The following is a 26,492-nucleotide window of genomic DNA, read 5'->3' on the forward strand; positions in this document are numbered from 1 at the left end:
ACACTAATGGATCACCATCATCAAAAAGTGGGAGAATGTTAAGACCAAATAGTTAAAGGTCTTTCATTCCTACTATGTTTTCATATGTTAACAACCCATTAGCTACTCTTAAGGTCACTAACGTTTCTCTAAGACATGTTCAGGTATACAGAATGGCATCTGAACCAACAAACAATCAAAGTAACTCGTGCCATGACCAGAAGCACAAGTCTCTCAAAGCATTCATGAACGATACAAAAAATGTACAAAGTCATGTGAAAAAATGAGTGTGTAAATAAGAGAGATACCATCTTGTAAATACCTTGTACATAGAGTGAAACTCAATACTAAGAGCAAGAAAAGGGCGTATCACACACACACAACAAAATACTAGTAAAGTCATCTAAAAGTGTATAAAGAAACCCCCAAACGGACAAGAACCTTGTTAAAAACTTAAAGGACAAATATTTTAAGAAAAAGGATCTCGTCGACGAAAACAGGGCTTCGTCGACGAGTAAGCACAAACTTCGTCAACGAACACAGGGTTCTCATCGACGAAAAGATACTGAGGGGCATCTGAATTTAGAGCCACAACTCGTCGACGAACACAGGTTCTTGTCGACAAAAATATACCAAGAGGTACCTGAATTCAGAATCAGCAACTCATCGACAAATACAGCGCTTCATCAACGAAGTTACTGAAGAGTTCGTCGACGAACACAGGGCTTCGTCGACGAACGTCGGGCAGCAGCGAACATTAAATGTTGCAAACGACTATTTTGAAATTTTGTCTTACATTCATAAATGCCCAACGGCTCTCCAGCGTTGCACTCGCCCATTTAGTGTATAAATAGGAGTAAATAGCATTTACTTCTCACCTAGAAAATTATATTGTAAGAAGATCATTCATTGGTGTTGTTATTTTTAGGGTTTGCTCACAAACTCACCTGCCCTCTTCTTGCTGCTCTTAGCCTTGCATTTATTCTATTGACAAGAGGATATTGAGTAAGGATTTTATTGGTTTAAATTAGCTCAAAGGGAGCATTCAAGCTTACATTTAATTTTCATCTACCTTTTGTAAACAAAGGCTCTTTGTGAGCTATTTTTGGGTGTCTCTAAGTGAGCACCTTGTTGAAGCTCTTTGTGAGCTGGTGTGTATTGGCTTCTCTGCCCGAAGGAGGATTATAGTGGATTTTGGGAATCCTTGAGTTGGTCTCAAAGCGTGGATGTAGGCAGGGTGCCGAACCACGTAAATATCTTTGTGTTAAGATTTTCTTCTCTCATATCTCATTTACATTATTATCATGATTTTCTACATTTCCTTTTACACGGCAATTTTATGCACTTGCTCTTGGTAAGATTTCTGTGTTTGTAGAAAGTGAGCACATCACGGAAGAAAGTCTATTCACCCCCCTCTAGACATACTACCAGGCCAATAGGAACAACCATAATCCAACATCCACTCACCAAAATAATGTGATGAAGATGTTCCAACAAGAGAAAAATCTCACTCACTTCCATCACCATTGGCTATATTGGCATTGGAATGTGCTTTGCCCTTATTCTTCCGTTGTAATTTAGGGAAATCTTTCTTCCAATGCCCCCTCTCATGATAAAAGGCGCATTCATCTTTAGCAGGTCTCCCACGAGATTTACTCCTCCCATGAGATTTACTCTTCCTTCCAGGCATACGACTCTGAGAACGTCCCCTTATTGTTAGTGCTTTTGCTGTTTCCTTATGGACCCTTTGATCTTTCTTTCTACATTTAGTACTAATCAATGCAGTACAAACAACATCATAAGTAACTTTATCTTTCCTATACAATAAAGTGGTAGTCAAATGTTCATACTCATCAAGGAGAGAATTCAGTAACAATATGACTTTATCCTTATATTTCACCATTTCATCCAAATTTAATAAATCGGCCAAAATTTTATTGAAAGCATTTATGTGGTCATTAATCGAAATACTTGGTTGATACTAGAAGCGAAACAATTTCTTTTTCAAATAGAACTGATTTTTCAGACTCTTGGTCATAAATATATCTTCTAATGTCTTCCATAATTCTTTACAGATGTCTCCCTCGTAACACAATATTTCTGGTTTTTAGCAAGACACAGATGAATCGTACCACATGCCTGACGATTGATCTTTTCCCAATCTCTGTCACTCATATCTACTGGTTTATCATCCAAAGTAATATCTAGTTCTTGCTAATACAAAATGTCCATCACCTCACATTGCCATATACCAAAATTATTGGTATCATCAAATTTCTCCACCTCAAACCGAGCATTTGCTATCGTCTTCGATGATGATGTCGAAGCCGAAGGGGTTGGAGTTCATGTGGACAGAGTTTGTTCTACTACTGCACTAGTTTCTACCATCTTCTATATATTCAATAGCAACCAACAAAGCAAAAGGCCTAGGATGAATAGTACGTACCAACTATGTCTACTCCGTTTTATCTTATGAAATTCCACTTTGATCAGGCCGACCTTCAGGGAGCGACTGAGCCGCAATGATTTATGAGCACTCGCTTAGACAAAGTATTTCTTAGGCATCAAACGTGGAATCAAGGATCCTAATAGAGGAACACCTCCGTATCGACACTATTTAACTTAACTCTAATACCAATTGTTGTGCCGGACACCCCACTTGTGCCAAACACTAATACTACAACTATTGCTATTGAATATATAAGAAATTAAAGTAATGCAGAAACTAATAATAAAATAGTAAAAAAAATAAGACAAGAAATTAACTAGGTTTGGTATAGAATTACCTACGTCCTCGGGTGCCGATGATCAATCCACTACTTTTTGATAAAGTACAACTTTGAGGTGTATTTTACAAATGAAGAATTGAGTTCTTTACATAACTTCAACCTCAAATAGATGGTGTCCTAGATGAATGATGAGGTTGGGTACTTGATTCACCTTCATCGTAAATTGCAACTCGTGAAACCCTTAAACACTCTTGGAATACTTAGTATAAATCAAGCTTAACCCATTCAAACAAAACTTACAAAACAATAAATGAAACAAAATAGGAGAAGAATGCAGGTAAGAACAAAATATAACTTACTTTGCTTGAACAATTACAAATGAGACTTCTACCCCTATTTATATTATTCAACCTCCCTAACTAATGGTGGAAATCAATTTGATTTCCCAATCTATGATGAACATCAATCCATGGAAATATTTAATGTTTTTTTTAACCCTCTAATATAATTATATCTTTGAAATGTTTCTTTAAAAAGACTTAGATACTATAATTAACAAGTGGCAATTGCATATTTTAGATCTTTCTACAAGAATATGTTAGATACAAATCCACGCATCACATAATATCCATATAAGCATTCACGTGATACACGTCACCCATGAGTTGGCGAATGTGACAAATTGCCACGGATTACAAAATTCATTTTTTGTTCCGCAATTTTTGTTGTCTGCAACTTCATTAAAGTTTTCGTAGTGTCATTACGTTCAAGTTTAGTGAAATTAGTTAATTTTTATTATTTTTTTTCTACAATCTTTTTGGCTTGCAACTTCATTAAAGTCTTTGCAGAGTCATTACGTTCCAATTTAGTGAAATTAGTTAATTTTCCTAATAATTATAACATTTTCCTTAGTCTGATGTTTAGGAATATATATTTCAAGCCACATGTTTAGATTTGTATATATTTAAATAAAAATATAGTATAAAATTATATTAAATTTTTGTTAAATTAATATAAATCTAAATCTAGGCTATGAATTTATTTTGTTAGACAGTAGCTGAGCAGAGTTTTGATTATGATTATTTAATTTATTTTTTTTTAAATTATGATCATTTAGGGAGCTTGAATTTGACGTACACAGTCAAGGAATAATGGAGTTCACGGGTTGACCCGACATGAATTGGAGCAAACCCGAACACGGGATGGCGGCCTCGCTGACGCTGACCAAGGAACACGAGTCTCCTCGTTTCCAAAAGGGTTCGACTTTCTCGCCTTCAACGAGTCATCCGATTCATCCCACGTTTATCTCATCTCGCATTGCCTACCCCATTATTCGCCACGTCACCCAACCTCTCTCTCTCTCTCTCTCTCTCTCTCACACACACACACACACACACACACACAGATTCACTGCTTCTCTCTCCTCTCTCGCTCTCCCCCAGCTGCCTCCGCCATGGACTCTCTCGAAACCTCCCTCTCCCGGGCCCGGAACAGGCCGTCGCCGTCCGACAGATTCCTCGGCGTCTTCTCTCAAAGCCCTAGCTCCGCCCACTTCGCCGCCGGCGTCGGCGACGAGCTCGATGAAGACGAAGTCTTCTGGACAGGAGATTTCGCGGAGCCATCCAACCACCACCCGAGCCCTCCGTCCACCTCCACCTTCCGAAGTCTCTTATCCAAGGGATTTGGACGGCCCGAAAGTTTCGGCATCCTCGCCGCATTGCCGGAAGATGAGCCGCCCCGCACTCTGCACCCAGTGTTCCATCATAAGCCCTCTGTTTCGTCCTCGTCGTCGTCTTCCTCAACGTCTTCGAGGATGATTCCGGCGATTCCGAGGCCTCCGCCGGACCGACAGTCCTCGACGTCGGGGAACTTATATCAGTCGGCGCCGGTGGACGTTCCGATGTTGTCGAAGGTGGTTCGGAGAACCCGCGAATTTGATGATATTGATGATGATGACGAAGAAGAGGATGACGAGATGTTGCCGCCGCACGAGATTGTGGCGAGGAGTTCTGCGCGGTCGCCGATGCTTGCGTGTTCGGTGCTCGAAGGCGTGGGCAGGACGTTAAAGGGAAGAGATCTGCGTCAGGTTCGGAATGCTGTATGGAGAAGGACAGGTTTTATTGATTGATGACTTTAATTTGTTTTATTTGAGATTGTAAGTACTGAGTATATTGCTTTCGTTTTCAGCATTTTTAGGAGTAAATTCAGTACCTTCTTTATTAGACTCTGGTTATCCTCGCTTCTTCTTTGCGTAATCTGAAAGTGATGTGAACGTGCTTAAAGACCTCTATCATGCGTTGTCTGAATAGGGAAAGTGAAAGTAGATCGTGTGTAACTTGTACGACTTCTATAGAATTTTCCCCCCTTTTTTGGGCCTTCCAAACCATCTCAGTAGAAGTTTGATTTCATGGTGAAAGGGCCTGGTCTGTAGCTGCTCCTTGTGCATGACTTGTTCATGACCTTTATTTGCTTGAAATGTTAGCCTGTCATTATCCGTGTCGAAATGAGATCTTGATGAGGAATCTTAGAAGACACCAGTTAAGAGGATTGATGGTCCTTTTTCATTGTGAATGAACATGCATGCTCAAAAAGGTGATAAAAGGAACATTATTAGCTTAAGTTTGGATTTATTTTGTCTACAACAACAACAACAACAAAACCAAGCCTTAGTCCCACTAAGTGGGGTCGGCTATATGAATCATTTTTCGCCAATTTATGCGATCGTGGACCATTTCTTTTGATAGATTCAAGGATATTAAATCCTTACTATTTCCTCTCAAGTTATTTTAGGTCTACGCCTACCTCTTTTACTGCCCCCACAGTAATTAAGTCACTCTTCCTCATAGATGCACTATAAGGCCTACGTTACAAGTATGCATACCATTTGAGTCTTTCATCCCTTATCTTATTTTTTATAGGAGTTACACCTAACTTACCACGAATATGTTCATTCCTTAATTTATCTTTCAATGTTATACCACTCATCCATTTAAGCATTCTCATCTCGACAACTTTTACTTTTTGGATATTATCTTTCTTCGTCGCCCAACATTCTGATCCATATAGCATAGTTGGTCTTATAGCTGTTTTATAAAACTTCCCTTTCAATTTTAAGGATATTCTACGGTGACAAAGTACACTTGAAGCACTTCTCCATTTTAACCAACCTTCTTTAACTCTATGTATTACATCATCTTCTATTTCTCTTTCAGCTTGTATAATAGATCCAAGGTATCGAAATCTACAAGTACTATTTATTTCTTCATCATCAAGTTTAACTTTGTCTCCAATATTCCTCCTATCATTACTAAAATTATATTTCATGTATTCAGTTTTATTTTTACTTATCCTAAAGCCTCTAGATTCCAAAGGTCTCTCCATAATTCTAAGTCAGCCTCTACTCCGCCCTTAGTTTCGTCAATTAATACAATATCATCTGCAAACAATATACACTATGGAACCTCTTTTTGAATACTCTTTGTCAATTGGTCTATCACTAAAGCAAAAAGATAAGGGCGAAATGAATTTGATGAATAGAGTCTTTTAATGGTGCCTAGAAACAATTGAAGTCTATTGAAGATTACGGATTAATGACACGAGCTAATGCATATTGAAGAGTTGGACCTCGTAGTAGAAAACTATTCTCTGGATGGACTGGTAGAGCTTTGTATTTATTTCAGTGGTTGAGTTACTTGTAATTTAGTAAGAAAACATTTCAAATGAAGAAAAGAAAGTATTGTGAAGACTCATAAGCGAAAGGAAGCACAAATATAAGCAACATTGTTCCTTGTTTGTGGAAAATTGATGCAAATGTGGAAGTACGATCACTGTCTTGGATTTCATATTGGCTGCATCCTAAGTTGAGCATTGCAATTGACATGTTATTCTACAAAATAAACAATTAGCAAGCTACTCGGGCTCAGACCATCCACACCCACTCACCAAAGAAAAGAGAGAATTTTTTCTTTATAGGTTTATGTGAATCGCATAATATTGGAGGTGAAACTTAATGCTTTAATTTTATTTTAATTCAACTTCTTTGTGAAATTTGTAGAGAAAAATAAGTAGCCAATGACAAAATTTATTAGAAATCAAGTATGCTCAAGTAGCATACATCTCAAAAGATTGTGTTAGATTTATTCAATTCCCTAATTTATCAAATGTGAGAAAAGTTAATAGAAAAGTTTGTAGTTCTTTCATTTTAATTTCCAAAGTATTGATGTAAAGAGGAAGTGCTGCTTGAAAAAGGTTCCTAAGTTTCTTCAAAAATGCAAAATTGTAATGGGATTAAGTGAAATGAGAACTGAAGATGCCCTTTCTAGACTTTCTCTAAGCATAATATCATGAGAATTGGGCGCAGAAACAAGACATTTCTGTGAGAAGGATTGACCATGGACATTAGTTCCCCTATGAATACTTTGTCAAGAGTTCAGTTCTGTTCTAGATAAGACCACCAAGATTCTTGGACTCCTTTAAAATAATGGTTCACATATGCTTGGTCATGACCTGATGCTTCAGGTGGAGCTAATTCCTTGCATATCTTATGTATCACTTGATGCCTATATGTATCAGTCTGATGCCAAGACAGCGTGAATGTCTGGGATTTCTCCTGCTGCATAAATCTCCATTGTTTTTTGGTGGTGCCCAGTCATGGTTGGAATTTGATAATATTTATTTCCATAATGTCAACCAATCATCCACTTCGTGATCCTTTAGATCATTTATAGTTATGGTCGATGAAATTGTTAGACCCTCTATATCCTTAGAATATTTTCCATCGTCTTTCATGAGAAGTTTCTAGATTTTTATTTTCGCATCTCATTGATGAATATTTGACAGTTGACTAGTAGGCATTGCGTTAGTTCCAGTATCAGGGGTTACTGTCTCCTGATGCTCTGGAGAATGAGAAAATTTTCTAGTACAATTTTAGTTATTGATGCCTTGCTGACCTTTTATTTATGTTGCCAAAAATTGTTTTGTCTATTAGTAGTATTAGGCAATTGAAATTATTTTCATCAGTTTTTAGAAAATGTAAATGTGAAAGGGATAAGCTAATTAGACATGCCCATGTCACCTTGTGAGAGTGTTTTTGAGATGTGCTGTTTTACTAGTTTGTGTTTTAGGTAATAATATTATGCCAAGAGGCTAATGGACCTTGACCTTGCAAAGTTGTTGATTCAAACTCGTTGTTGATTCAAATTCTTTGAGGAATCAGTCTAATCTATTAACTTCTAGAAGGTTAAAAAGTCTCTCACAACTTTGTGTAAAGAAGTTTGATATTGTTGCCTGTTGATGTCTATTCCAGGGTGGCATATAGTTATAAACTATTATCATCTAGATTACAATTCTACTAAAAGTTGGGGGTTTGATATTGTTGTTTGGTGGCATCTTGTCTATGGTGGAAGTAATAGATTTACCACTGATATGTGAGAGGTTGAGATTTGACTAGGATTGGTGGCTATAAACCTATAACAAAGTGGGTTAATCGTACGACTCACCTAAACAGAACTGAATTTGGTGGTTTGGTTCAGTTCTCGAGTGTTTAGAGTTGTGCTTCCGGGTTCAGTTTAGTTCTTGATTTTTCCAAAAAATGGAACCAAGCTAAATCATAATTGGAACCTAACTGAACTGTTTGGAGAACCACATTGAAACTGAGCTGGAATTAAATCCAAACTTATCTAAATCCTCACAATTACATGTTGCTGACATCAGCAGCTAGGGCTGACATCAACATGTGCTGTCATCATCAAATGCTTTCATCATCAAAAGATCTACTGCAGCGTGGCTTGTAATGGAGCATGTAAATCTGCAGTTTTTTGTTTGAGGGTTTGACACTGTTTAGCTAGTCAAACTCAATTTTCGGTGGTATGTCAGTTTTGCTAATTTTCAATTTTTTGATGAATCTGAGGGACTGGGGACTTGGTAATTACTGGGGTTGAGTTGGCGTGATTGTGACATAAGTTGCACAATAATTTTATTGGATGGTTGATAATGGATCAGAGTTGTGGAGTTATCCAGATTGTAACTGGACTGTCTAGACTGTTTCTGCAGCTGATTGATGAGTTTCTTTTCCATTTGTGCGGTTGTTTCTAAACTGTTTCTGCAGTCTCAACTGTTTGATCAGTTTTATTTATTTATTTATTTATTTTATATTTGTGGTTCTTTGTGGCAGTTGGTGGCCTGTTTTGTGGAACTGTGTTGGTGGTTTGATTGTTTGGACAGCTTGATCATTTTGGTGAATGTTTGTGGTTGATTTTGTGGATTGTGGGACTGCGCGTGACAATCAGCTATGGTTTTCTGTTTCTTAGTAGCTTGTACTATTTTGTGGTTATTAGTTCTATTTGGTGAAGATAGAACCTAAACCAACTGTTTCTCCTTTGCTGCTGCCACAAATTACTACTAATCATGAGCCGAAAGGTAGTAATTATATGCAGTGGTCTAAGGCAGTGAAGTTGATTTGACTGGTGAATGTAAACATGTCACCTTAATAATGGTGTGCCGAAGGATGGAAACAATAAAGCTTGCTGAGTGGGTACGGAAGACAACCAAGTACTCAGTGCAGCATGGAGGAAAAGGATTGATGATTAACGAAGAAGATGGTGGGTCTTCAATTTGGCAAAGGTTGGGTAGGCTACAGTGAGGTTTCAATTTGGTGATGGAAGGATTCCTCAACGAATCTCATGTGTATTGAACTGCATGATTTTCGAATATAAATATCTAGAAGTCAGATATGATTTAAGCTGCACTTTTTTTTTTGGGGAGGTGGGGTTGGGGGAGGTTGTTTCTGGCTGTTTGAAAATGGATTGAGTGGAGAGATGGCGGAGGTAGAGGTGGCAGTGGTGCAATGCAATTTAAGTTAAAATTGTGAACACTACCAGTTTAAGTGGAAACTCTCAGACAACCATGTCACTGTCAAACATTGACAGCCATCACGATTTGAGTTGAAATTGCAGAACCTGTCAAATAGCGTTGACAACCCTATCGGATCAGAGTCTGCTCTGATACCACTGGATGTAGGCCCAACACCTGTCAACTTTAATTTTCAATTCCAATCTCCTTAAAAAAATAATACTTAGGGGGCTTTTATTGGCTAACAGTGCTTGGAAGATAAGGAAAAAACTAGGTAAGAAATCCAATTAAGCCAAAATACTAGTTAAACGATACCGATAAAAAAGGATACTAGCTATATGATAAAAGTCTAGAATCTTAAAGATATAATCCTAATAAATCTAAATACTAAATCTAATTAAGGAAAAAACTAAGTGAGAAATATAATTGAGCCAAAATACTAGTTTCTTAAATGGTAATAACCTAGAATCCTGAAAATATAATCCAAATAAAAACACATAACAGAAAAAACGAAAATAGAAATAAAATCTGTGATGGCTGCATCACTCTCGCCTCTGTTAGAAAAATTGGACTTCGAATTTTAAAAATCTGAAGGATGAAGAATCCAGATTGTGACCACGCTTGAGGGAGGCCAATGAGTATGCTGGCTTTAGAAGAAATAGAAAATATAAGTGAACAACCCAGAGGTTACAGCTAGCAAATCTATCTGGATGATGAGATTAATTGATTGAGGATCACCCAAAGTTGAGGCATCCATTGTTTTGTGCAGTGTTTCTTCAATCTCAGTAGTAGCATCCTTAACTACCTTTTTTTTTGGACTCTTCTTGAATGGGCTGAAAGGAAGGACATTCTTTTAATTCACCAGAACCAGGGTCAATGATTGATATAAGAGAGCAAAGCATGGAATCAAGCTTGCTTATCCTAGAATCAAACGTTTCCAGAGCCAGGTTAAAGCGCATGTTTCTATTTTTTTCACCCTAGAAAAAAATTCTGCTCTGTTCAGTCCGTTCCAGTTTGGCTGAACCCGTTCAGGTTGGGCCTGGCTGAATTGGTTTGGAATAGAAGTGAAATGGTTGGTCTGAATCCTTTTTAAAACCCCTTTTCTTCATGCAGGAGGGTTTCTTCCAAGAATGAGAGAGGGGTGTACGACAACTAGTTTTCTTCTTCTTCAAACTGAAACAGCATTTGGATAGGTGGCTGCTGGGGTTTCGATGAGCTACAGTTGTGGCTGCTTTGATGAGCGGCAACAAAGTAACAATAATCAACCAACAACAATGAAAGAAGCTGTTTGTAGATGTTGATGGTTATCTTAGTCATTTAGCATTGTTAGTGTGAGTGTTATGTTAACAAGTGAGTGTAAGTAAAGGCATTATGGTCATTGGTATGCTTTGACATATTATAAATAGAGGGAGAGACCTATCCTTGTGATAAGGTATTCCATTTTACCCAATTTGTCAACATGGTATTGGAGCAAGATCTGAACTAAACCCTAAATGCATGGCCGCGCTAAATCAAACCCTAAACATCATAATACCACACAACCTGCTGCTGTAGAAGGATCATCAGCATCACCAAAGTCCAGGAGCAGGTTCAGCAGTTGCCAGGAAAATCCTGGATGCTGCTGTCCTCTTCAACACCTCAAGAAATACCTCATATTTTTCAAAACTAACCACATAGCTAGCCACAGAACCTGCTGATCTGCCAGCCCTCAAAATTTCATTGCCAGAGGAGCCTCCACATGCCGACCCCATGTGCGGGTGTGTGAGACAATTTTGAGTAGCCATTTTGCTCCGATTTCCTCCTCCCAAATGTCTTGAATCCTTTCTCACACGACAATACCAAGTTGTTTGTCATTTTTTTGTCGAAAGATACCACCTTTTTTAGTTGCTCATATGTGGCATTCTGGGAATGATTGCTTTCTAATGCCTGAAGCTGTTGGTCAATGTTTATAGAGTTCATTGAGGCCTGAAACAGTGGTATTTCTGTGCTTGATTTGTTGTTTTTTTTTATAATAATCTTTCTTGTTCATTGTATGCTTGTGGTTTGCTCCGGTTTCCGAACATTGTGTGTTGGAATGGTGTCCATGAATTCCAGGAGGATGTTGTTTGCTGTGTACTTCTGATTTTCTACTGTATAGAGGCTGTTTGGTACTGTTGGAGCTGTCTGTTGGTTTCTTGGGACTGTGCCTAAGTCTATTGGAGCAGTGGCAGCATTTATACATTGATTTTGTAGGGTTGTGGCAGTTCTATGTCTAGTTGTTGGTGACTAATTCGTGGTTTAATCAGCGGTTAACTAGTTTGTGTTTGGTTCAGTTGGTCTGGAAGTTCAGTTGTGGTTGTTTCGGATGGTCCAGAAGTTCACTTTTGGAATCCCAAGAGCATTTTGTTGGTTGTGTATTTCTGATTTGCTGCTGTATCGAGGTTGTGTTTGTGTTGGGATGGTGTCCTCAGATCCCAAAAGTGTGTTTCCATCGTCAGACATTTGTTCAGGTGAGCAACCTGCTGTAACTGTCTCGAAGGAAGAGTATTCAAGTTTCCTACAGTAGCAAACATCCCAACAAGCAACTCATCACGTTGCACCTTTTGCTCAGAAGGGTAATCCTGTAGTTTGTATGTCATCTGGGATCTCTTCCACTAGTCCTTGGATTATTGACTTTGCTGCTACTGACCATGTGGCAGGTGTAACCAACTTCTTTTCTGCCCTCTAGTATCCTAAAAATCTACCTTAAGTTACCCTTGCTGATGGGTCCACAACTATAGTTAAGGGGATGGGAACAGTAAATTGTACTCCCTCCATCTGTTTTATTCTGTTTTATACTTTCCTAAGTCCCCTTTCAATCTCATGTCAGTTAGTAAGCTTACAAAGACACTGAATTGTTCTATAACCTTCTTTCCTGATTTTGTGATTATTTAGGATTTGAAGACGAGGAAGACGATTGACACAGGACGTGAGGCTCGTGGAATCTACTACTTGGAGCCGTTCTCTTCTCCCATTGCCTACACAGCTGCTGCTACACCACTTCAAATCCATTGTTGCCTTGGTCATCAGTCCTTGGACAAATTAAAACAGCTAGTCTTTACCTTGAGCTCTATGTCTAGTGTTGAGCTTGTTAGTTGGAAAATCATCATCGTGTTCCCTTTGCTTCCTAAGTCAACAAACGTGCACATAGTCCTTTTTTCTAGTCCATTATGATGTTTGGGGTCATAGTCATGTGACTCATGTCGTGTTGAAATGAGGGTTTCGGTACTTTGTTACATTTGTCGATGACTACTCTAGGATGACTTGGTTGTATTGAGTTCTGAGTTGTTAAATATCTCTTTTTGCCATCTATTCTCAAATAAAGGCTTAGTTTGATAGGGCATTCAAGGTACTTCATAGTAATAATGCTAAGGAGTACTTCAGTACCCAATTTAATACCTATATGACTAATTCTGGTATGATCCATCAGTCATCTTGTGCCCACACTCCACAACAAAATGGAGTTGCAGAATGGAAGAACAAACATATTCTTGAAGTCATTCGTACCCTATTGTATCAAATGAATGTCTCCAAAGTTTTTTGGAGTGACGCTGTGCTCACTGCTTGCTCTCTCATTAATAAAATGCCATCCTCTGTCCTTGGTGTTAAAATCCCATATTCAGTTATCTTCCCTAAGGCTCCTTTGTTCTCTCTTCCTTCTCGTACATTTGGTTGTCTTTTGTCTATCAATTAATTTCAGGAACGGATGAGTTGGATCCTTGCGCTATCAAATGTATTTTTCTAGGGTATTCATATACTCAAAAGGGACATTGATGTTGTAGCCCTACTTTACATTGATTTTTTGTCTCTGTTGATGTCACCATTTTTGTGGCTACATCATACTACTAGGATTCCTTGAGTTCTGCTGACCTTGATGTGTCTCTTCCTCAGCCTAGCCTACAATCTACACTTGCAATGATGAATTTGTAGTGTACTCTGGTGAATGTTGATGTCTTGACAATGAACTGGCCTGTGAGAAGCACCAGCATTGATTTTATTCGATGAAGAAGCTGGGAGTCTTCAGCTTGGCGAAGGTTGTGTAGGCTACAGCAAGAGTTGATTTGGTAATGAAAGGAACCTCCAACAAATCTTCTGGGTATTGGACTGCATGATTCAGATCTGAAAATCAAGAAGTCATATCTGAATTGTGCAGTATTTTTTTTCTCACTTGCCTCTTGCCTTTGTGGAAGATGGATTGAGTGGAGAGATGGCGTAGGTAGAGGTGGCAATGGTGCTAGGTGATTTAATTTAAAATCATGAACCCTGCAGTTTTTTAAGTGACACTCCCTGATAACCCTGTCAGTTACTGACATCTGTGGCCATTTGAGTTGAAATTGAGAACCCTGTCAACTAACACTGACAGCCTCATCTAAAAAATCAGTGTCTGCTCTGATACCACTTGATGCAGGACAAAGATCTGACAATTTTAAAACTCAATTCCAATCCCCTAAAAACTAATATGCAGTGGCCTTTTACAGGCTTGCATTGCTTGGAAAATAAGGAAACTAATTAAGCCAAAGTACTAATTTCTTAAATGACAATAACCTAGAACCTTGAAGATACAATCCTAATAAAAATTTCATAAATATAAAAACGAAAATAGAAATAAAATTCTCTATGCTGGCTGCATCTGCTTGATACATGTAAGGAGGTCTGGGAATATGTTAGGTTGTTATATTTGAGTAATTTGACTTTGGTTGTATGATTTATCTCTTGAATAGTTTTGGTTACAGGGAAGTCTTTTGCTGCACTTAAGAAGGTCCATGAAGAGTTCAACATAGTGCTTCCTATTTCTGCTGATGTGAAGGAGATGCAAAAGCCATGGAAGCAACTAGTTGTTATTAAGTTCTTGGCTGGATGGAAGCCTGAGTTTGATCCTATTAAAGCTCATTTTTAAGGAGTATATTCCTTTGCTTGCAGAAATATAACCTCTTATTTTGCGTGCTTCCTCAGGAGAAAATTCTCGTCGAGATAGTAATGTCGTTGATACTGATAGAACAACCTTAATTTCTCACGCTTCCCATGGTGGCAGACATGATTTTAGTGGGGCTTGTGATGGTGGTAGTGGTTTTTGAAAAATTGTGGTAGAAGAGGGACTTGGAGGTGGAGTTCCATGCAAGGGTACTTGTTGTGGCATCATAGGAGACATTTGTGAGACGTATTGGGATTTGCATGGTAGAGTATCTTGTTTTACCATTGCTATGGTGCCCCACCAGAATCTGATCGCCCTTCATCTTCTTGTTGGTTTATGGAGCACAGTACTATTTCTGCTTCATATTGTATTTTTATGCCAGCAAAAGAATACTTTAAATTTCTCAAGTATCACGCTTTGCAGCATGCTTCTCTTCCTGTTGCTTCCTTAGCCCAGAAAGGCACACCTAGCCTGTCTTTCATCTATTCTTCTGCTACTAGACCCTCAGTAATTGTTTCAGTCATCACTCATCACTTGTCATGTATATCTAGCCATGTATCTCATATTTATCATTCCTCATCCTTACTAGTAAGGCTTGTTGTTGTTGTTGTTGTTGTATTCTTACTAGTGCTAACTATTGTTGTAGATGGTTCTAAATTCCCATTAGTGGGATTCAAGCTCTGATTCCCAACTCTTTAATTATCTTTATCTTGCGTTCCCTTCTTTTTCCATCCATTGTGGATGATTATTCTAAAATTCCTTGACTTAAAGAATGATTGTTCTGAGTTTTCTATATTTTGTTTGTTTTGTGCTGAAGTTGAAGCTCAGTTTAATTTACCCAGTCTTATCCCCTGTACAGATATGCTGAAGAATTTTTCCAAACTGTTTGACACATTTATGGCTACCTATATCATGCTCCACAGTCCACATGCCCATATACTTCACGACAAAATGGAGTGGCTGAGCAAAAGAATAGATATCTTTTGGAAATTGCTAGCTTCATGTTAATGTTTGTGAAACTTTCTGGGCTGATGCAGTCCTTACTGCATGCTATTTGATTAACAATCAATCCTTTTCTGGTCTTGATGGCCAGTCGCCTCATTTTGTAATTTTTTCTTCAGAGCTAACTTTTTGTTCCCACCTTGTGTTTTTTTGGCTTTGTATGTTTTGTTCATCAATTTGTCTCAAGTGTTGATAAGTTCTATCATCATGCCATAAACTGATTGTGTTGATAAGTTCTATCATCTTGCCATAAAATGATTGTGTTGATAAGTTCTATCATCTTGCCATAAAATGATTGTTCTGTGGTTATTCACATATTGATTAGGGTTATTGTCCTATAAGCTATTGTTAACCACTACACCATTTCGTTATTTCTGTTAATGTTTCCTGTTTTGAGTCTACTCCATATTATTCAGTATCTCATTCCCTATACAAACTCAATGAAAATTTTTCGTTTTCTTTTTATACTCACTCCTACTAGATCTTTCTGTTCTTTGCTGTATAAACTCGTTGTAACATAGTAAGTGCCACTACAAAAGATTTAGATCTTCCCATTATGGCGAGAAGGGGTACTTGTGCATGTGCTTGACATCTTATTTCTAATTTCATTTCTTATGATCGCCCTCATGTTGTGTTTTTGCTGCGCTTCTATTTTTATATCTCAATCTGTTTTGGAGGCTTTGGCTCATGCTAGAATGGGAAACAAAGGAAGAGGAAATGCATGCCTTGTAGTACAATGATACTTGGGAGTGAGTTTCTCTTCCTCTTGATAAGTTAATTGTTGGTGTGGAGGGGTGGTTACCATTCTCATTGATGGAACTATTTATAGGTGAAAAATCTTTCTTGGTTGCAAAGAGGTATACTCAGGTCTGATAATTGGTACCTTATTCCCAGTCGCTGCCCTTTACATCAGTTGGATGCAGAGAATGCTTTCTTGCATGGTGATTTGCTGGAAGAGCTTTATATGCAGCAACCTCCTGGATTCGTTGACAAAGGGGAGTTCGGGTTGGTTTGTCTCCCCAAGAAATCTTTGTATGGTTTAAAATAGTCTCCTAGGGTGTGGTTTTGTAGTTTTTGTCATGTGGTGATGCAGTTTGGTCTTCGAAAATGTGTTGTAATTGTTGGAAGAGAATATGCTTTTTTAGTGATTATGAGGTGTGAGTACAGGCATTTTTGTATTGCATGTCTTTTTTATTATTAATACATAAGAGGGCAGATCTGGATCTGTAAGTAACTCTACAGGAAATTGCTGTTAGATTTTTCTCTCCTTCTCTTCTTCTCCTCTTCTCTTCCTTTATTATTCTCTTCTCCATCTCAAACTTCACAACATGGTAAAGTTGGGATGTCCTCAGTGGTTGGATGAGGTGGAGTTAGAAGGCTTGTCCTCAGTAGTTGGGGGGTAGGGAGTTCCTTGTGGGAGACAAGATTTGGGAGGGTCAAATATTGGATGGTGATTAGGCCATCAAAACTGGGTAAGTTCCTGGAAATAGGGTTGGGGTGGAATTGCAAGAGATTGAATGTTTTCATTCTGGGAGGTTATCATCCTCTAGTCTTGGAGCCTAGGCACAAGGCAAAGGCACGGGCCTCATGAAGGTGAAGAAGGCACACATTTATTTGTATAATGTGTCATATAATGGGTTATTGATATATGAAGCATTCACAGTAAGATTTGAATTTCAAAATGCCAAATATTTAACACCAAAACATAAAAGCATAGAAATTATGACTACCAAGTAACAAGTACTAAGCACAGTTTGACATTAGCATGCATGATTTCAAACTACAAAGAAAATGAAATTGCCAAAGCAAAAGCATCGACAGCATATTTCAATATCTAAAGATATCATCTTCAACTAAGATATCATTGTCGTCATCTTCATTAGAATTATCTTCTCCAGTATCTTCTTCCTTTTCAGTCTCTTCTGCACTAGCCTCTTCAGTTTGGGCTGGGGTTACTATAATTGTTTTGGATTTGGCCCATTAATCAGTAAGTTGGTTAATTCTGGATTTTTTTCTGATTTGGAGTGGGCCAAAGAGTGAGCCCAGTTGGTAAATATTGAGGTCCAATGTACACGAATTGGAGAGTTATTAAAGAAGCTAATGGGTCCGAGGTCAACTGTGGGGTTTTGAATGATCAGACTTGTAAAGGATGAGAAAGGGTGTGGGGAGGGAGTGCAGGGTGAAGGTGATGAAGTGGGAGATACAGTCAATGGTCAGGGAAATTCTTGTTAAACTGATACTAGCATTAATGTTTATGTTCATCAGGGGGCTGGGCAGGCAGGCGTAGATATGGAAAAAGGTTTTCAAGTGAGGTGATTTTGATGGGAGATTGAAGAAAAATTTAAGAAGAAACACTGAAGGTAGCTTGTGCATTTTGGACCCTTTTGAGTGGTAAAAGGTGGGATACAGATCAGAGGTGGAGAAGAAAAAAATGGATGATGTCTCGGATAGTAAGTGATGATACCTGTCAGTTTGATCATGAAGGTGGTTTGCTTTTGAACAAGTTTTGGGAACAATATGGCTATGATTCTAATTAGTCTATTTATCCCACCCATTTTTGGTGGAAGGTTTGGATGGTGTTCCTGTATGTGAGGATGGTGGAATCGGTAAGGAGCAGCAGTGTAAGGACAAGAGTCTAGCTACTTCTGTGGATGGGAAGGACTTTGAAGCTCAACAATCGCTGGATAAGATAGGTATATGGTTGTCTCAACATGTAGGTAATGAAGTTTGTTTGGATAGGAATAAAAGCAAGATGAAAGAGGGACACAACAGTAATTGGCTAAACTGTGGTGTTTGGTGAATTATTGTAACGCCCCAACCTGGGTTTGCCAGGAAGCATTGCGTCTTTCCTCCTCCACCTGGACCAGACAATAGGGGGTCAGGCCTTGTCAGACTAATGAGTGACCCCACAGATCAACACATGTCCTTTTTAGTGTGTTTTGTCCTCACTCACACACTTCCTGAGAAAACTTCCCAGAAGGTCACCCATCCCAAGATTACTCCAAGTCAAACATGCTTAACCGTGGAGTTCTTATGGAAAGGCTCCCGAAAAGAAAGGTGCACCTTGTTGATATGAGTAGTAACATCTAATCCTTTTAAGCCTTTCTTCCACAGGGTATCACAATTATAATAGGAAGTGTTTAATGAGGGGCTATCTTATCTAGTTCTTCCAATTAGTTTTGTTTTGCTTTTCTTTTTCTGTTTTTTGTTTTTTTGAAGATTTCATGTCCTCTCCTTTTGATTGTAATTTATTCTCTTATCTTAATACATGATTTTTTAATAAAAAAGAAATACCATCCACATAAACAGTTAGAAGCATCCTACTTTCTGTAGGGTAGAATACAAAATGATACACTGTACTTCCAAGGCCAAAATCAAACACCATGATGCTGAATTGACTGAACCATGCTCTAGGAGACTGCTTTAGGCCATACAATGACTTTTTCCTTTTCCTTTTTTTCTTTTTTCCTAATTGAAAAACCAACCCTAACTTCTCCTGAGCAACAAACGCAATAGGTTGTTCCCTTAAACCTCTTGACTATCACCATGAAGAAAAGCATTTCCAATTGTGAAGGCCGATGAAACATACTGGCTAAAGACAAATAGAAGAGTGTGACCATGGGAGAGAACATGTTTTGAGTACTCCAATCCATACATGCAAAAGTGCCTATGGTATAACAAATTGGTGCATATTGACCATGTCGTCCTTCGCAGAAAAAGGTCTCTCTAGCCATCCTCTCTCTTCTTTCCCTATCATATTAAAATCATTTCCATCTAAAAGAGGTCAACAATTAATGGTTTCCTTATAAAGGTTTCTATAGGAGTTCAATATTTCTGTCTCTCCTTTTTTTTGTTGTTGTTGTTGTTGTGTAGATAGAAAGAAGTCTACTATTTCATTAGCTATTGTGTCCCCATCTATGAACTCCCTCTCCTCTAATGCTGATGCTCTTGATGGAGTTCACTCTTATATCTGCATTGGCCACACTATGAAAGAATCTGGGGCTGTGATCTCGATGTCAGCTCTCCCAAAGACTTCTCTCTTCTATCTCCTCAGGTCCTTGTTCAACAATCTCAACTGTTTGGCAGTGCAGTTACTTAGTGTCCATTCCACACTGTAATCAGTCCACCAGTTTTGAATCAGCTCTTCAAAACCACCCTCTTTAGGGCACATGTTTTTAAAAACCCAATGGGCAACTACGCCTAGAGATCCTCTGCAATTCAGCAAACAGGGATAATGATTGGAGACAGTTTTAGGAGAGCAAAGCTAGACTTGCTTGAAGAGCATCTCCTCCCAAGCAGCAGACAAAAGGAACCTGTCAGTCCTTGAAAATGCTGTGTCATCTCTACTGTTCGACCAGGTAAACCACCCTCGCTGCAAAGGTAAGTGCACATGCTGCATCTCATCAGTGAAAGCATTGAACTGTCATAGCTGAAGTGGTTCTACTGCAACCCTTTCTCACAAAGAAATCTAATGGTGTTAAAATTTCCTCCAACGTGCTGAGGCAGCTCCCAACTGGATCTTATCACTTTCTGCTTGGCCCAAAGGTTTCCCCTGTTCGTGTGATCCACCAGTCTGCACATGGCGGAGAAAACCCAACTGGCTTGTTCTCTGTATTTCCAAAAGGCGGATGATTGGATGATCTCCAATCACTGCATCCACTGTACTGCAGAAACTGCCACATAAGGATGCCCCCAGCAGCTCCATAGCTCCTTTAAAATCCCACTCCACACTCTGACTGAGCCGATCTAGTAGTTCTAGTGATGTCCTTGATCTTAGTTTCTTGAAAACATACAGCATCAGGTCTCCTTTTTTTTCTTTGAACAGCCCTTTGACTGTAATTTTTTTTTTCATCTGAGTTCCTTAGACCCCAAACATTCCTGGGGACCTGGATAGATTTTTCTTCTTATATGAAGCGTGGATTTGTGGTTAAGACTTCCTTTCCACCCCCCACCCCCAATCTTTGCTTTCCTTTACTGCCTGCGCTTCATATTTTATGGTACATGTTAACCCTTTTTCCCCCCACTTTCTCCCCTTTAGCAGAAAATTTCCTTCTGTTCCTGTTGGCTCCAGTATTATTTTCCTTTCACCTTTTTCTCTAAACTAAGCAAGAGTTCCATAATCTCCTTCTTATACCCTTCCATTGAGACTCCTGAGAATTTGCTGCAGTCCTTTAGCCTTTTTCTTACCCATCCAGAAATGCCCCTCCTTTGATCTACAGTTCTATTGCAACTCACCGGCCATTGTTGAGGTTGACTGGTTAACAGCCTGCATGCAATAATCCCTTCCTCCAAATGATCAATTTGAATAATATCCTTAATCCTTACATCTGGTTTGCAGTCTTCATTCCCCATACCACTGGTCATGTTGCTCCTTCTTTTGGTCAGAACACTTACAGGCCCAGGCATCATGTATTCGATGATGCCACTGCTGATTTGGGGCGGCTATTTCCTGCCTTACGATCCTAGATTAAGGTTTAATACAAATTCACATAAATATTTTCCGAAGTAGCTAGTCTTATTAGTTTACATATTGTTTATCTGTGAAATTTATTTTTGAGTAAAACAGTTTGATTTTCAAAAAATTTTGAATATTTTCTTATAATTTTTTGTCTGAATGGTTTAAAAATTTGGGTTGCCACTTTTGGCACTTTGAATCCTGACCACCATGGATCTGGGACCCATGAATTGGAACAAATGAACTGGATCATGGTGCTGCTTTTTTTTTTTTTGTGGGGGGGTGGATGTGGTTGTTGTTTGGGGGCGGCTACACAGGTAACCATGGGCCTTCATCCCCATCTGGAATCTTCACTGATTGATTGGCTGTCCAAAAAAAACTCAACAGATAGTAAACGATCCTTGTTAGTTGTTACTGTTCATGTGCTGCAAGAGTAATAGGTACTCTGAAGCTCTGAAAGTTTTGACCTATTGATTCTAATATAGAGGATAAAAAAATCCTCAGCTGCTCCCTCATGCTTCTGCCCACGCTTCTGCAAACATTCTCATTTAGTGTAATGATGAAGGATGACCTCTGACAAGCAAATTTTGTCATATAAAGTAATACCTTTGTATCACCCAACAAATCATTGTAGTGTTGGCACTTGGCAGTGTTGGTTAACTCAACCATTTTGATGTTTTGTCCTCATCTGTGCTCTACTTAACATCCCTGAAGCATTGTAAGTTTGTTCAATCCTTACTAATTGATTCCCATATAGGTTTCTTTCTTCGTCTGAAAAAAAAAAAAAAAAGAGACCATAGATTATTGGTAAACAACTGGCTTCATTGGTTACTTTGGGAGGGAAGAATCTTGTTCTGGATTTGTTTCTACTTTCAAGCTACGAAGCACAAATACTTTTGGAGGGTTATCAATATTGGAAACAATGTTGTCAAATACTCCTTAAACCCTAAATGCATGTTAGATATTTCTAAAATGTGTTAGATATCCTATATGTTTTTTTCACTGTTACATGTCTTTGAGATTGAAAATAGATCTTTAAATCCTTGTACTTCTTCTTGTTTCACATTCTATTTAGCTCTTTTGATACGTATTATATCTGTTTTGGAGAGAAGATGGTAGAGTATTTGATGTTTAGATATAAATATATTTAAATATAAGAGTATCCCCACTGTATGCATGTCAAATTTTTAAGAATAGCTTTATCTACTTTACCACGTATTGATATCCCATATCTGTATCCATGTTTCATTGCTTTCAAGATTGTCCTTTGATATTGGCTTTGTGTCAAGAATGAAAAGTGTGTTTCTTCTTGTGTGAACTATCTGGCTGGTATAGAAGGTTTTGCTATTGACATGGTTTTATAGACAACAACAACAATAGCAAGCCTTAAGTTCCACTAATTGGATTAGCTATATCAAACCTTTTCCGCCAATTCACTCGATCAAGAACATTTTCTTCGACTAACTCAAGAGCTTTTAAATCTTTTCTCACTACCTCATTCCAAGTTATTTTAGGTCTGCCTTTCCCTCTTCTAGTACCATTAATTTTAATTTTCTTGCTCCTCCTCACCGGTGCATTACTTGGCCTCCGTTTCAAATGGCCAAACCATCTAAGCCGCCTCTCTCTTATCTTATCTTCTACTGGTGCTATTCCCAACTTATTGCGGATGTGTTTGTTCCTTAGTTTATCCTTAATGTTATACTACTCATCCACCTTAACATGTACATTTCGACCACTTTTACTTTTTGAACATGTTGTTTCTTAGTTGCTCAACATTTTGATCTATAAAGCATGGCTGGTCTTATATTTGTCCTATAGAACTTTCCTTTTGATTTTAGTGGTATTCTAGAGTTGCACAATGCAACTAAAGGCCTCCTCCATTTTATCCAACTTGCTTTCACTTTATATACTACATCTTCTTCAATTTCTCCCTCTGCTTGCATAATAGATCCAAGATATTGAAATCTACTAGTGCTATTGATTTCTTGATCATCAAATTTAATTTTATCTTCAATATTCCTCCTTACATAGCTGAAATTACATTTTATATATTTTGTCTAATTTCTACTTATCCCAAAACCTTTAGGCTCAACACTGTTCTCCAAAGTTATAACTTAGATTCTTCCCCCTTCCTACTTTCATGAATCAAAACAATATCATCTGCAAACAGCATACACCATAGGATCTCGTTTCAAATATTCCTCATGAGTTCATCAATCACTAAAGCAAATAGATAGGGGCTTGAAGTAGAGCCTTATGTACAGCTATTGTGAGTGGAAATTCTCTAGACTCTCCTCTACAGTCCTAACGTTAATTGTTACTTTATCATACATATCCTTACTAACCTCAATTTGTTGCATACTCCTTTCTTTTTTAAAACCCACCAAATAACTTCCCCGGGTTCTTTGTCATATGCTTTCTAATAGGTTAATAAAAACTATATTCAAGATTGCAAGCCCCTCTTCTTTTCTCTGAACTTTTCCATTGATCTTCTTAGTAGATAGATAGTTTCTAGTCAATCTCCTAGGCATAGAACCCAAATTGATTCTTTGAGACCCTCAATTTTATTTTCCTTCTTTGTTTAATCATTTTTTCCCATAGTTTCATTGTATGACTCTATAAGTTTAATTCTGCAATCGTTATTACAATTTTGAATATCACCTTTGTTTTTGTATATAGGTATTAATGTGCTTTTCCTCTAGTCCTCCAGCAGTTCTTGGTTTTTATAGTAGTTTTAAATATATTAGTTAACTATATAGTATATTATTTCTTTGATGAAATAATATGTTATTTCTAGGCCACTTAGGGCCTCGGCCTGTTGGCTTATTGTGTCAAATTTTCCTCTTATACTCACTAATGACCAGTAGCACAAACAACTTCAAACTGTTTTACATAGCATCATCTTTTTTTCCTGGACCTCTTCTTTCTCCTTTTGTTCTCAATCCTCAGTTTTGGAATTTATTGTTGGCATTGTAGTTGTCTCATGTCTTATCTCTTTGTTTTGATAATATGCAACATAATTGTTGATGCTCCTTGAAGTTTTACAGTATGCAGTCACTATTTGATAGTGGTACCCGGTACCCAATTATATTATTCATTTTATCACAAATTTGAAGAGAAAAAAATTAAATCTGTTTCAATATGTGCACTTTTTTTTTTGGGTTGATAAATTAAGCTCGCTTTTTGGTCTCAATCTAGAATAAGAAAATTAAAGAATAAATTGAGAAATATAATGAAAGAAAAGAGAGAAGAATCAGAGATTACTGTGTATTATTTGGATTTGAGTGATATTTGTAGTCTTGTTAGTATGGGGTTTGTTTTAGGGTGCTGGTGCCTAATTGGAGATTATGGCAGGTAGCTTCTTAGTTGATTTTAAATGGTAGGCCTTAATCTTATATATATGTTGGACAATGATATTTGAACCAGTCAAGTGAATCCCTAGTTGTGGAGAGGAGCTATAATCCACATAGACCCCTGCTCAACTAGGTGTCAATCTTGGATGCCACCTACTGTCAAATTATCATTTTCTCAGATAATTGTTTGTAATTCCTTTCAAAGAGGTCTTTGAGAATTGGGCATAGGACCTCGTTCTTTTTCACCTTTTATTAAAAGCAAAGGAATGCTTACAGCAGCAACTATAGGTATGAATTTCTTCATCAGTTACTTGGTTATATTACCATGACTTGATGGTATTAATTTAATCCGCTCCCTCTTGTTTTACCACTATTTGCTAGTAGATTTATGAATTTGCTTCAATTCTCAAATCTGTTCTACCATTTTAAAATGAGGGCCTTGTATATCTAGTTGAGGCTTGTATGTAGGGATTCATATAGCTGTGGCTAACTAGTGGGACTGAAAGCTTGGTGGTGTTGGTGGTGTTGCATGTACAAGGGGAAGTTAAAAACCATTTCATCACTAAGAGATGTATATTTAAATGTTCTGTGTGATCTCCTTGTGTAAAGTTCAGGTGTGCGAAACTGTAAATCTGCTTATTGGTGACATAGATTGAGAAGATTAACATAATACTTCTTCATAAATGAAACATGTATATTTTAATTATGTGTACATCTTTAATATCTGAGTTGAGTTATACTAGGTGAGTGTATCTGGACTGATGGTCAGTTTTGTATTTGTCCACCATACATTATGCATGTTGATCTTGGTAGGACTTGACCATGGGGATAGCTGTGTTGGCTTGTTTTTATTTCTTTATTTATTTTTCTGCTATTGCTTGTTATAATAAATGATTGGCAGATTTCTTCCCTAGTTGTCATTAGTAGTCTCACATTTTATGTATGATTAGTTTGAAAATAGTCTACTAATTGGAGGTTTGAAATTGAGAGTTTAACCTATAGCCAATGCCATAGAAAGCTTCATATTTAGGAGGATCTAAGGGTTAGTTTTGTTTAGGTGCATTAACAATTATCTTGTCGATGCACCTAGTTCAATGGTATGGTTGCTCCTTTGTGATTGTTGGTCACGGGTTCGAGTCCAAGGAAACAACCTCTATGCATAAAAGCAAGGGTAATGCTGTGTACATTGCGACGACCCTTTCCCGACCCTTGCAAAGTGGGGAGCCTTGTGGCCTAGGGATGCCCTTTATATTGATGCCACCGGATTGGAGGTTGGCTTGACCATCTCAACTTGGATGAAGACTATGAGAGTATAAGTGAGATATTGGGTTTGATGATGTTCAATAGAGTCGCCACTAATTTGTTTTGTCCTAGGTGTTGTTAAATCACCTAATTTGTGCCCTTGGTCTCTAAGCTAATCTTAGGTTCAAGGAAACTTGTAGTCTTTGTCTGCATAGTAGTCAAAAGCGCACCTCAAGCACGAGGCGTAGAGAGGCGACAAGACCAGCGCCTCACCACTACAGAGGCAAGGCGACTTGCAAGAGGCGCAGTGAGGCGCACTGATGCGCTAGGCGCCATGAGCCGCACCTTAAGTTTTAAAGCTGTTAGGCGTTTTGAAGCTATTAGGCTATTAATAAAGAAATAGCTGAAAGGAGCCCTAGCCCTCGTTTGATTTGAACTAACATGAAACTAGTTGGAACCCTTCTTCTTCGACCCTTCGAAGCAGCACCACGCCAGCAGAGCCCTTCGCGCCCTTGTTTGACTCAAACCAACACGAAACCAGCCAGATTCCTTCTTCTTCGACCCTTCGAAGCAGCACGATAACAGCAGAAGCTTCGTGAGTTGATTGAGTTCGCCTTCGAGCCTTCGTGAGTTGTCAATTCGTCTGCTTTGAAGTTTAAACTAGTTAAGTTATATGTAATTAATTATGTAGTGTAATGCAAGTTTATAACTAATATATAATACTTTATTTTACTGAATTTAGCTACTATTTTGTAATTTGTTTGGAAATGCAGTATACAAACTATACATTTTTTTGAAATATATGATACGTTGCTTTTGTAGCTAGGATGCCAAGTCTTAAATCTTAAATGGATTCTGCAACTGCAAGTGGAAACTCTGCCTCTGCAAATAAAAATCCTGCATGGAAGTATGCACATTTGGATGATAAAAAAAATAGAAATAATTTGGCTTGC

General features: G+C 38.1%; 1 protein-coding gene across 1 annotated transcript; it reads left to right on the plus strand.

The window, feature by feature from the left end:
* Positions 1-3,913: 3,913 nt before the first annotated feature.
* On the plus strand, positions 3,914-4,930 carry LOC131149805 (protein S40-7-like). Its single transcript, XM_058100564.1, has one exon. It carries the CDS (start codon positions 4,162-4,164, stop codon positions 4,834-4,836), a length of 675 nt encoding a protein of 224 aa, XP_057956547.1. The 5' UTR covers positions 3,914-4,161; the 3' UTR covers positions 4,837-4,930.
* Positions 4,931-26,492: the final 21,562 nt, after the last annotated feature.

This window comes from Malania oleifera, chromosome 2, assembly GCF_029873635.1.
Source record: "Malania oleifera isolate guangnan ecotype guangnan chromosome 2, ASM2987363v1, whole genome shotgun sequence".
NCBI lineage: Eukaryota > Viridiplantae > Streptophyta > Magnoliopsida > Santalales > Ximeniaceae > Malania > Malania oleifera.